The sequence below is a fragment of the Podarcis cretensis genome (assembly GCF_951804945.1).
Source record: "Podarcis cretensis genome assembly, chromosome: 2".
Lineage (NCBI taxonomy): Eukaryota > Metazoa > Chordata > Lepidosauria > Squamata > Lacertidae > Podarcis > Podarcis cretensis.
In genome coordinates, this window is record NC_137171.1 from 125,358,695 (window position 1) to 125,371,207 (window position 12,513).

General features: G+C 44.7%; 2 protein-coding genes across 3 annotated transcripts in view; both read right to left on the reverse strand.

Moving 5' to 3' along the window:
• The window catches only part of LOC307208661 (uncharacterized protein), a gene marked incomplete at its 3' end in the record, with an annotated part of 170,424 nt that overhangs the window by 110,146 nt on the left and 47,765 nt on the right, over positions 1-12,513 (reverse strand). The window lies entirely within an intron of this gene.
• Positions 3,589-10,027, reverse strand: LOC307207678 (E3 SUMO-protein ligase ZBED1-like). Its single transcript, XM_079961773.1, has 3 exons — positions 9,999-10,027; positions 7,561-7,802; positions 3,589-5,624 (listed from the first exon to the last, which is right to left on the reverse strand). Exons 2-3 carry the CDS (start codon positions 7,755-7,757, stop codon positions 3,656-3,658), a joined length of 2,166 nt encoding a protein of 721 aa, XP_079817899.1. The 5' UTR covers positions 7,758-7,802; positions 9,999-10,027; the 3' UTR covers positions 3,589-3,655.

The following is a 12,513-nucleotide window of genomic DNA, read 5'->3' on the forward strand; positions in this document are numbered from 1 at the left end:
AGTCACTAATGTCGTTTTGTTACACGTGGTTGAGAAAGGTTTCAAAAGACTTGGGATGTTCTCCTTTTGAGAAACTGTTCCACAGAAAACCTTCTGTTGCCCATTTCAAGGTTTTTGGGTCTCATGTGAGGACAGAAGCTCCAGGTGGAGTAAAGAATGCCAGAGGCATTTTTGTGGGTTATGAAAAGGGTCTCTACAGAGTAATTTTGTCTGAATCTGGTAAGGCGATTCTCACAAAATTTCTAGAGAGTGCTCCTGAACAGGAGCGAGTGATTGTTCACACATTTCCCACAGGTGATGATGATGATTCTGATGATGATGATGATGAGTTTGATCTTATTGAGTTCAGTAGTACTGATGATGACAGCGATAGCTCAGACAGCTCAGTTGTCACAGTCATGGAGAAGAAATCTCACACAATGACTAGACCCTCAGAAGAGGAGGATGAACCACTGATTAAGCTTAGTACTGGTTCTTCAGGGAGTTCAGAGGCTGAACCAGAAAGCAAGGGAGAGCAGCACCTCTTACGTAGGTCTGAGAGAGCAACGAAGGGTGTACCACCCAAGAGGTATTCAAAAGAGTTTGCCAACCAAGCTATTGCATGTGTTGCTGTTGTGAACGACCAAGGTCAAATTGAAGCTGTGTCTGAGTCAGAGACAAAGGCACAACAGAGAGTTGCTAACCAAGGTAATGCAGAAGCACTCATTCCTTGGAAGTCACACAACCAGAGAGGTACATTGGTAAAACCAATGGCGGGTAGTTCCAAGGGTGGAACTGAAACAACAGGGGAGTGTTATAAGTATAACAACTGTTTGTTTTCTTCTCTGGATGACGCTTTGCTCGCAGCACGCATTGATACTTTAGGGGGAGTATGTTATTCTAAAGCAGCAATGCTGCAGCAAGCAAAGGCTATAGCAGCTCAGCCAGCTGCTTGTGGCTGCAAAGCCAGACAGGATGTATGTGACTGTTGCCATGGAAACAAAGGGGCAGTCCATTCTCCTTATTGAGCACAGGATGTGAGCTCAGTGTGTGTCATATGACCTGTACAGGATGTACATGGGTGGAGTTTGGAGTTTCTCTCTGTTTGTTGAAGAGAGCAGACATGTTTTCTCTGTACTGAAGTGAAAGACAGGAATAAAGCATGTAAGATACATTTCTGTCTGAGTCTGATTCCCCTCCCTGGGGATATGCTGGAGAGCAGGGAGGAGGAGAGCAGTTGGTGTGTTTTTCTCACAGCCTGAGGAAAATCGCCGGAACGGACCTCGTGTGTTTTTCCTGCCGGGAGTCGCCGGAGTGAGGTCGAAAGAATTCAGCCGGTGCCTGGAGAGATAGGCACATACCTCTGACCGAGCTTGAATTCTGACACCCACATCCACTGATGAAAGTTCTGATTCTGAGTCTGAAACTGAATCAGGTGATTCAGAGGATTTCAAGAGTGCGAAAGCCTCTATGCGACCCTCTGAAAGCTCTGATCAAGAATTGGAAGAACCATTGTTCACAATAGGTCATTTTTCTCCTAAAAAGGAAGAGGAGAGTGTTGAAGACTTAAGGCTAATTCGTAGGTCACAAAGAGCCACAAAAGGTAGACCTCCAAAGAGATTTGCTGATGAGTTTGCCAAGATAGCAGTAACAGCTGTTAAAAGCTCCAAGAAGGTATTTGAACCTTCAAGTTTCCAAGAAATCCAGGATTTGGATTCAAAGGAAGCTGAGCCATGGTTAAATGCCATGAAGGCTGAGCTTGATTCCTTGGAAAGGAACAAAACATGGGAACTTGTTCCAGTAGTTCCAGGAATGAAACTGCTTGGAAGCAAATGGGTCTTCAAAGCAAAGACTGATCAAAATGGCAAGATAGTCAGACACAAAGCCAGACTGGTAGCCAGAGGTTTTGCACAGGTACCAGGTGAAGACTATCACGAGACCTACTCACCCACAGTGAGGTATGAGAGCATTAGGCTTATGCTCAAGCTAGCTGCAGAGGAGAATCTACACATTAGTCACCATGATGTAAATACAGCTTTTCTGTACGGATCTCTAGGTGAATCTCTTTATATGCTTCCACCTGATGGCGTACAGGTAAAACAGGGATTTGTTTGTGCTCTGAAAAAGTCCCTTTATGGTCTCAAACAAAGTGCACGGCGTTGGCACACAAAACTCACTGAAGTATTGTTTTCTCTAGGTTTTCAGCAAGGGAAAGCTGATCCATGTGTATTTGTCAAAGAGGAGAGGCAAAAGAAACTGTATTGTTTGTTTTATGTTGATGATTTATTATTCTTTTGGAAAGATGTCACAATGTACAATAACGCCCTAGCTCAACTGAAGGAACACTTTGACATGAAAGATCTTGGTGAGGTAAACAACTACCTATCTCTTGAAATAGAGAGAGATCAAGATGGTAACATTCTAGTACACCAGTCACGGAAAATTGCTGATGTGTTAAGCAAACTAAACCTGATGGATGCTAACCCTGTAGACACACCGATGACAACAGGTTATCAGGTAGATGACACTGAAGAAGCATTTTCTGACACTACACTGTACAGAAGTGTGCTAGGCAAGCTAAACTTCATTGCCAGATGTTCAAGACCTGACGTTGCTGTTAGCTGTAATTTGCTAAGCAGACAAGTCAACAATCCTACTGTTAAGGATTGGAAAGCTCTGAAACGCATAGCGCGGTATTTGAAAGGCACTATGCATTACAGACTGAGATTTAACAATCAGAAGTCTGGTGGTCTTGAGATATTTGCAGATGCAAGTTTTGGAAGTGACACCACAGACAGGAAAAGTACGTCTGGAGTTTGCTACATGTACAATCAGGGTCTATTTGATTGGTCGTGCAAGAAGCAAACAACAGTTAGCTTAAGTACTTGTGAAGCTGAACTGAATGCACTGTCTTATTCACTTAAGGATTGTGAATGGTTGTTACAATTGTGCAAAGACATGAAAATTCCTGCCAAATGTCCAATCCAGGTTTACCAGGACAACAAAGCATGTTTGGCTTTGCTGAATTCTGAAGGTTGTAAGCAAAGCACGAAGCACTTGCAATTGAAGTTGCAACATGCTAGGGAACGTATTCAGAAGGGACTCGTAACGGTGTCCTATATGCCAGGTAATGAAATTCCTGCTGATGTATTGTCCAAGATTGTATCAAGGGATCAACACTGTACCTATGTGCAGAAGTTGGGTTTGTACTGATATTGTACGAACCCGCTGCCCAGTGATGTTCACAGAAAGGGGGAGGATGTTGGTTTCTGCTCTCTTCACTGTGCAGCGAAGTGCTTGTCACGAGGCAATGTTAACATTCCAGTCAGAGTTGCTGTTGGAGTTTTCCCACGGGAAAGGGAGACTGGATGTGACGTACACTGGTTTCTTGTTTTTCACTGTTCTCACTCAGTGTTGTTTCTCTCCGTGCTTTAGAGGAGAGAGTATGCTTTTCTCTGCTCCGGCAGAGGCAAGATGTTTTTCTGTAATCTACCAGCTTTGAAATGTAAATAAAGCAATATAGAGTATGTGCACGTATTCCTCATCATTCCGCTGTGCACGGGACACTGCAAATACAACAATGTATATATTTTTGCAAGGAAAATGTGCATTTCTTTTATAAACCAGGCCAAACGAGAAAGGATGGATAAAATTTCACAGAACAACAACAAAAAAATTACATGAAATCTATGTTTTTTGCAAGGAAAATTTGCATTTCAGCATTCTCTGGCAATAGAGATGACCTTTGTCTTTGAAAAACATTGCCAGCCGTGCTGAACACACTTTCCGATGGCACACTCGTCCCTGGGATAGCCAAAAACTTCTTTGCCAGCACCTTCAACATTGGGAAGGAAGCCTCGTGTGCCTTCCACCACGTCAGAGGACATCCATCAATGTCCACCCTTGGCATGGCTATATACTCCTTTAGCTCTTTTTCTGCTTTCGACTCACCATCGGCCACTGCCAGGTCCTCCTCCTCTTCCTCCAAATCAAAAATTTTCGCCAGCCCCCGTTTCTTTTTGGGTGGAGCAGGGCAAGTATTTGTCTCCGTAGAAGCAGAACACAGACTCCCATGCAAGTGTGTCATCTTCTTGATGGCCTCCTGCCTGACAGCCTCTGGCGCTTCTAAGAAACGCAGGCGAAACCTTGGGTCGCACAACGAGGCCAGGCCTAAAGTGGTTGCCGTGGGAGCGCTATCGTATTTTTCTGACAGTGCACCTAAAATTGCACATTTAATGTCCTTCAGCAGCACACTGTCTCCCTCATCAGGCTGGAGACTTTTCTTAATTTGCCTATAAAGAGGCAGAACAGATGACTCCGCGACATAATTGCTTCCACTTAGAGTTGTGGTAATGTCCTCCAGCAGAGTAGTTGCAGACACAAAGTCCTGCACGGCTGAGACGTCGCCCCCTTCCAACATCAAAAGTCTTTTAGATGGATGCTCCATGAGTACCTTGCAGAGTGGAACTTGGTTTTCGAGAAACCTTTGGCACAGCTGAAGCGTACTCCACCATCTTGTGGGGCAAGCGCTTGGCAAACTGACTTGGTCCATCTGAAGTAGCTCTTGAGCTCTGGCAAGGTCCCTCCTCATCTTCCAGCTGCAGCAAATGCTATTTTGCAGACCCTTCAGTTTCCCAATTGCCCTTTTCAACGGTGTCAGGCTTAAAGCTCGGTTAACCCCGATATTTATATTCTGGGCAAAGCAGGAAATGTGCTCAAAACCAAGCTGCCTGACCGCTTTCAGAATATTTGAGCCGTTGTCTGTTGTGCTGCAAAATATCTTCTTCACATCGATGTCCCACTCTGAGAAGGTGTCTGTGAGCATTTCACAAAGGTGATCCGCAGTGTGGTCCTCCAAAAAATGCTTACAGGCCAAGCAAGCGCTTGTCAACTTCCACTCGTCGGAAATGAAATGTACTGTCACAGCCACAAAGGGAGTGCCTGCCACTGACGTCCAGCTGTCCGTAGTGATGGCCACTTCACTCTCACTTAGCTGCTGTATCTCCCCCTTCATTTTCTCCATGGTGTCACTGTACAGTTTTGGAACTCCCGTGGTTGTGAAGTATCTCCTACTAGGCAACCGATACCTCGGGTTTAGAGTGTTCACCATCTGGATAAATTTTGGGTGCTCTACAGTGTTGTAAGGCTGCATACACGTAGCCAGAAACTGCGCGATTGCCTGAGTGCAAGTCCTTGAGGTCTTAGAAGGGAGCAGCTGGGAATCCAATGCTGTTTTTTGCTGTCGTCTAGAACTTTCCCTAGCAGTTGTTGCTGGCTCAGCAGCCCTAGCTGTTGACGCCGTTACAGCTGGAAGATCGTCTGAATTAGCAGCAGTACGTGAAGAAACGGAAATGCCTCTTGATGAGGAAGCTACTGCCAGAGGTGTGGACAACTCCCTAAATTTCAGAGGGTGGTGAAACTTGAGGTGGCTGCTTAAATTGGAGGTGTTTCCGCCTTTTGCTGATACCGAATGTAAACATATTTTGCAAATGGCGCCATTGTCAGTCAAAACATGGCCGCTCTCATCAGCAGGCAATCCAAAATGCATCCAGACAGCACTCTTGGTTTTTCGTTTTTCTACCAAATGGTGGTATTTGGGAACATCTACAGCACGATGATGACGAGGCATACTGAAGACAAATAACCTGGGGAAACATTGAACAACAATAAAACTCTTAATTTTGATGTATTTAATTGTATGAAAATTTACTCAATGATAGCATAACAACAACAACATCAACAACAATCATTTTATTATTTATACCCTGCCCTTCTGGCTGGGTTTCCCCAGCCACTTTGGGCTGCTTCCAACAAATATAAAACATAATAAAATATCAAACATCAAAAACTTCCATAAACAGGGCTGCCTTCAGATGTCTTCTAAAAGTTATGTAGTTCTTTATATTCTTGACATCTGATCAGAGGGTGTTCCACAGGGCGGGCGCCACTACCGAGAAGGTCCTCTGCCTGGTTCACTGCAACTTCACTTCTCGCAGTGAGGGAACCAGCAGAAGACCCTCGGAGGTGGACCTCAGTGTCTGGGCTGAATGGTGGGGGTGGAGACACTCCTTCAGTTATACTGGACTGAGGCTGTTTAGGGCTTTAAAGGTCAGCACCAACACTTGTGAATGTGCTCAGAAGCATACTGGGAGCCAGTGAAGATCCTTTAGGACCGGTGCTGTATGGTCTCAGCAGCCACTCCCAGTCCAGCTGCCACATTCTGGATTAATTGTAGATTCTGAATCACCTTCAAAGGTAGCCCCACATAGAGCACACTGCAGTAGTCCAAGAAGGAGAAAACCAGGGCATGCAGCACTCTGGCAAGACAGTCTACGGGCAGGTAGGGTCAGCCTGCACAGCAGATGGAGCGGCTAGACAGCTGCCCTGGACACAGAATGGACCTGCACCTCCATGGACAGGTGTGAGCCCAAAATGACTCCCAGGCTGCACACTTGGTCCTTCAGTGGCACAGATACTCCAGTCAGGACCAGGGAGTCCGCCCAAACCTGCCCACCCCCCGTTTCCCCAAAACAATACTTCTGTCTTGTCAGGATTCAACCTCAATCTGTTAGCTACCATGCGTCCCCCAACCGCCTCTAGACACTCACGCAGGACCTTCACCGCCTTCACTGGTTCTCATTTAAAAGAGAGGTAGAGCATGCTTCAACTATAGCATTACAGATTTCAAAGCAATAGATCAATGTTAATATATTAATTTGTTATTAATATTATATTAATTTCTGTACAACAAATGTAAAAGGTTAAAAGTAAAGGACCCCTGGACGGTCAAGTCCAGTCAAAGGCGACTATGGGTTTGTGGTGCTCGTCTCGCTTTTCAGGCTGAGGAAGCAGGCATTTCTCTGCAGACAGCTTTCTGTTGTCATGTGGTATAATAATAATAATAATAATAATAATAATAATAATAATAATAATATATTTATTTACGGCTATTAGCCCATAAAATATGTACATGTGGCCAGCAGGACTAAACAGCTTCTGGCGCAACAGGACACCATGACGGAAGCCAGAGCACAAGGAAACACTGTTTACCTTCCCGCAGCCGCGGTACCAATTTATCTGCTCGCACTTGTGTGCTTTCGAACTGCTAGGTTGGCAGGAACCAATGCAAATGGTTGTGGGGAGAACTGAGAAGAGTTCTAGGGCAGGGAGCGGCACTGGAGGAGAAAATGGGCAGCGTAATGAGAGGGAGGGGAGAGACACAGATGGGGGGAGGGAAGAGCAGTGTCTCAAACGCAGAGCCGAGTCTGTCTCTCCTTTTAACTATGAAAAACATTCTAGCAGCAGTGACGGTGAGCGCCCACGGTGAACGCTGCACAGGATCTGTCGCCTTAGTTAAGAATAAAACCGGTGAGGCGGAGGGCTGCTTCTTTCGCAGAAGCAAAACCCGGGGAGGGGAGAGAGAGAGAGAGAGAGAGACAGGGGGACATACACAGAGAGAGACGGGGCAGAGGAAGAGGTTCAAACGGGGGCTTTGTTTGTTCATGGTTTTAGGGGAGAAATGGGTTCCGGAAGCCAGACTTGTAAAGAGCCAGCCCTGACCAGCCTTCTTAAGCAACCTACCAGATTTGCTGCAGAGAGATTCCGATTTTTTCTTTTGCCAGCCTCTCTCTCTCTAAAGCTGCAGCAGCTGCTGGGGGCGAGGCAACCTGGAGGTGGAGGAAACACTGCGCTTGGTTGCTCCATCCTTTCAGCTGCCGCTTCGGATTCGCAGGGAGGAGCTTAGGCGGAGTTAGCGAGGGCTGCCCAGCAGGAAGCATACAGCTTTTCCAATACCGGGCTTGATGCACGATAATTTGCCATGTCTTTATATAGAGAGAGATAGGTATATAAGGTTATCACGATTTTTTCTAAATAGCGGTTTTAAACAATGTGTTGATATGTATTGCACAGGCCTAAACCCGACACACAGGGACGCAGGTGGCGCTGTGGGTTAAAGCCTCAGTGCCTAGGACTTGCCGATCGAAAGGTCGGCGGTTCGAATCCCTGCGGCGGGGTGCGCTCCCGCTGCTCGGTCCCAGCGCCTGCCAACCTAGCAGTTCGAAAGCACCTCCGGGTGCAAGTAGATAAATAGGGACCGCTTACCAGCGGGAAGGTAAACGGCGTTTCCGTGTGCGGCTCTGGCTCGCCAGAGCAGCGATGTCACGCTGGCCACGTGACCCGGAAGTGTCTCCGGACAGCGCTGGCCCCTGGCCTCTTAAGTGAGATGGGCGCACAACCCCAGAGTCTGTCAAGACTGGTCCGTACGGGCAGGGGTACCTTTACCTTTACCTTTAAACCCAACACACACAAAACCACCTCTGTCGTCGTCCCCCTCCGCCCACCGCCCAAACCTCCTGTATCACCTGGCAGCCTGGGTGGATTTCCTGGGTTGACGACTGATGCAACAGTCCTTTTCCCCAGGGAAGCTTTTAATATTTAATGCTGTGACCCCAAGGTGTTTGTCACCGATGGAAGCAAAGGCTCTGAAAAAGCTCAATATGGAGGCCAAATGGCCGAAATATTGGGAGATTTTGGAACAAGAGGGAGACAGATTAAAACTGCGGAGTTTTGAAAAATTAAAAAACAAAGTGCGAGATTGGCTTCATTATTACCAAAGAATGGAGGTTTACAAATTGGATAAGAAAATTGGCTTCCAGGTGGAAAAATCAAAACTGGAAACAGAATTATTAGAACCTAAAACTAAGAATTTGTCAAGAATGTATAACTTGCTGTTGAAATGGAATACTCAAGATGAAACGGTGAAATCTGCTATGATTAAATGGGCACAAGATGTTGGACATAACATTATGTTGGCTGACCGGGAACAGTTATGGACCACAGGTATGAAGTTTACGGCATGTAATGCCTTAAGAGAGAATATTATGAAAATGATATACAGGTGGTACATGACACCAGTCAAGCTTGCAAAAATATATCATTTGCCTGACAATAAGTGTTGGAAATGTAAGGAAAATGAAGGTACATTCTTTCACCTTTGGTGGACGTGCCCAAGGATCAAGGCTTTCTGGGAAATGATATATAATGAAATGAAAAAGGTATTCAAGTATACCTTCCTGAAGAAACCAGAGGCCTTTCTCCTGGGCATGGTCGGCCAATTGGTGCTAAAAAAGGATAGAACTTTCTTTATGTATGCCACAACAGCAGCAAGAATACTCATCGCAAAGTATTGGAAGACACAAGATCTACCCACCCTGGAAGAACGGCAGATGAAAGTAATGGACTACATGGAAATGGCGGAAATGACCGGCAGAATCCGAGACCTGGGAGAAGAGTTGGTGGAAGAAGACTGGAAAAAATTTAAAGACTATTTGCAGAAATACTATAAAATTAATGAAAGTTAAAATGATGTTTCATTGAAACGAAGTGGTTTTAGCAATAAGGTTAGAATCAATGTGCAAAAATAGATTGATAATAGACGAAAGTATAAAGTTACAATGTGTTAAGATATTGGATTAAGACTAAAACAAAGAGGGAAAGGATTTGCTGAACTAAATATCTGAATTGGAATATAGAAAAGGGAGGCGAGAGGGGGTCAAGAAATTAAGTAAATGAAGCATAAGCAATGAAAAGATAGACTTGTTTTTAATTTTGTGTTGTTTTCTTTTTTTTCTTTTTTTCTTTTTAATTTGTTTTCTGTAACCTTTTGTCTTTTATGTACTTTTGTAATTCTGTATTTTCTATATTTATTTTTATTTTGCAACCCTATTTGTTGTTCAAAACTTTAATTAATATATTTTTAAAAAAATAAAAAAATAATATTTAATGCTGTGTTGTTTTTAACATTCGATAGGAAGCCGCCCAGAGTGGCTGGGGAAACTCAGCCAGATGGGCAGGGTGTAAATAAATTATTATTATTATTATTATTATTATTATTATTATTATTATTATTATTATTTTCTCCAGAGTCTTATCAACTGGTGCAAAGCAGAGTATTCCATGTATTGGGAGGTTGTGTAAATCGCTCAGGGGGCCCGTGAAGGAAGAAAGTCAGGACCCACCAGTGGGGGCACAGCATCTCCTTCCTCCTCCTTTCCCAGCCCCGAAATGCCAGGGGTTTGAGACCAAGGAGTGGGGCTGTGGGCTTTGTGTAGGCGCCATCACTGCAGGGGGTGGGGGAAACGTAAAGTTTGGCTGACAATTGTTTTGTGGACATCCATTGTGCTCCCTCTGTGTGTGGAGGGGATACAAGGAGGTTCCCTCAGACCACGGTTCAACCTTGAGGTTATCCAGTGCTTTTTCTTCTGGGGGGGGGGACATACCCCTAAACATTTTGTGAATCTAAGTTTGGCCTCATTGAGGGGCAGTATTTCAATATGAGTAGGAAAATTAGGTAAAGGTAAATGGACCCCTGACCATTAGGTCCAGTCCTGACTGACTCTGGGGTTGCGGTGCTCATTTCGCTTTATTGGCCGAGGGAGCCGGCGTACAGCTTCTGGGCCATGTGGCCAGCATGACTAAGCCGCTTCTGGCGAACCAGAGCAGTGCACGGAAACGCTGTTTACCTTCCTGCCGGAGCGGTACCTATTTATCTACTTGCACTTTGACGTGCTTTTGAACTGCTCGGTTGGCAGGAGCAGGGACCGAGCAACGGGAGCTCACCCCGTCGTGGGGATTCGAACCACTGACCTTCTAATCAGCAAGTCGTAGGCTCTGTGGTTTAACTCACAGTGCCACCCACTTCCCCATGTAGGAAAATTAGAATACCCCTAAACATTTTTTTTTTTAGAAAAAAAAGCACTGAGGTTATCTATATCCTCTGCTCTTTTAAAATGTGGGGTTTATTTTGATTATGGATTTTGTGGTTTCATATTTTGATTTTTATCTATAAACCACCCTGAGACCTGCAGGTATCGGGCGGTATATAAATTCAGTTATTGTTGTCATTAATAATAATAATAATAATAATAATAATAATAATAATAATAAAGAGATCCAGGAAAAGCTAAATGATTTCTTTGCACTGCAGGAAATAGGCCAGAGCCCAATGCATGAGCTAAGCTTTGCAGGGGGAAAGTAATAAACTACTTGGGCAAAGGAATTGAGGAGATTATCATCAAATTTGCAGAGGACACCAAACTAGGAGGAGTAGCTAAAGCCGCAGAAGACACAATTGGGATTCAGGATGACCTTAACAGATTGGAGAACTGGACCAAAACTAACAATATGAATTTCAACAGGGGCAAATCCTATATAAGATTTGGGGAGGGGACGACTACGAGGACGACGATGACACCTGCCTTCCCTGTAGTACCATGTGAAAAGGATTTAGGCGTCTTAGTGAAGGAGTTTGTAAATAAACGCAAGAGTGAGTTTTTCTCTTTGTAAACTGACTTTTGGTGAGAAATAAATTTCTGCAGTCCCCCCCAAAATGTAGCTACCCTCCCCCTGTCCCAACAGCCCTTACTGTCAGAACGTCCTTCTGAGGTTTAGGGACATCATGCCCCTCAGGGGTGCCAACTTGAATAAAATATTGGGGTGGTGGGCAGGTAAGCTCCGCCCTGCATAATTGATCACACCATTTGAATGACAATGTCTATCAACTTTATGGGGACGGACACCCTAAAATATTTTATTGGGGGGGTGTGAAGACTCCCTGGGCCCCTGGGAGTTGGCTCTTAGGATGTCCCTCTGCCAGTTCCTTTTTTTAAAAAAATAATATTTATTGGTGTTTCAAAAAGTTACAAGAATAAAAAAGAAAGAAAAAGAAAAACAGAAAATACAAAATACAAAAAAACAAACAATTAAGAACAAATCCATCTTTCCATATCTTATCTATCATTTGCTTGTTTCCTTGACCTCCTCACACCTCCCTTTTTTGTATTCTAGTTCATTAGTTGTTTCAGCAAATCCTTTCCTTCTTTGTTTTTATCTTACTAATTTATCTTAATATATTGTAACTTTACATTCTGACCTGTTAACAATCCATTTTTACTTAATCCTTTATAACATTACTGCTAAAACCACATAGCTTCATTCCAGCATCCTTCTAACATTCCTTAATTTTACAATGTTTCTGTAGATAGACTTTAAATTTCCTCCAATCTTCCTCCACCGACTCTTCTCCCTGGTCTCGGATTCTGCCAGTCATTTCCGCCAGTTCCATGTACTCCATCACCTTCATCTGCCATTCTTCCCGGGTGGGTAGATCTTGTGTCTTCCAATACTTTGCAATAAGTATCCTTGCTGCTGTTGTAGCATACATAAAAAAAAATCTATCCTTCTTTAGCACCAATTGGCTGACCATGCCCAGGAGAAAGGCCTCTGGTTTCTTCAGGTCCCTCTGCCAGTTCCAGTTCCCCAACCCCCTCCCACGGCAGGGATCCCTCCTGGCTCTGCAAGTGCCCCGAAGTGCGCCCGTGTTGCAGCTGGCCGGTCCCTTTTGGCTGAAGAGACTTGAGAGAAGGAAAGGGACACTCCCTTTGTCCCCCCCCCCCGTCCCCCCCATCTGCCCTCCCTTCTCTGCTCGTCTAGGGTGGTCCCTCCAGATGGAGAGGTTGGTGCGCTCGCTTGGGA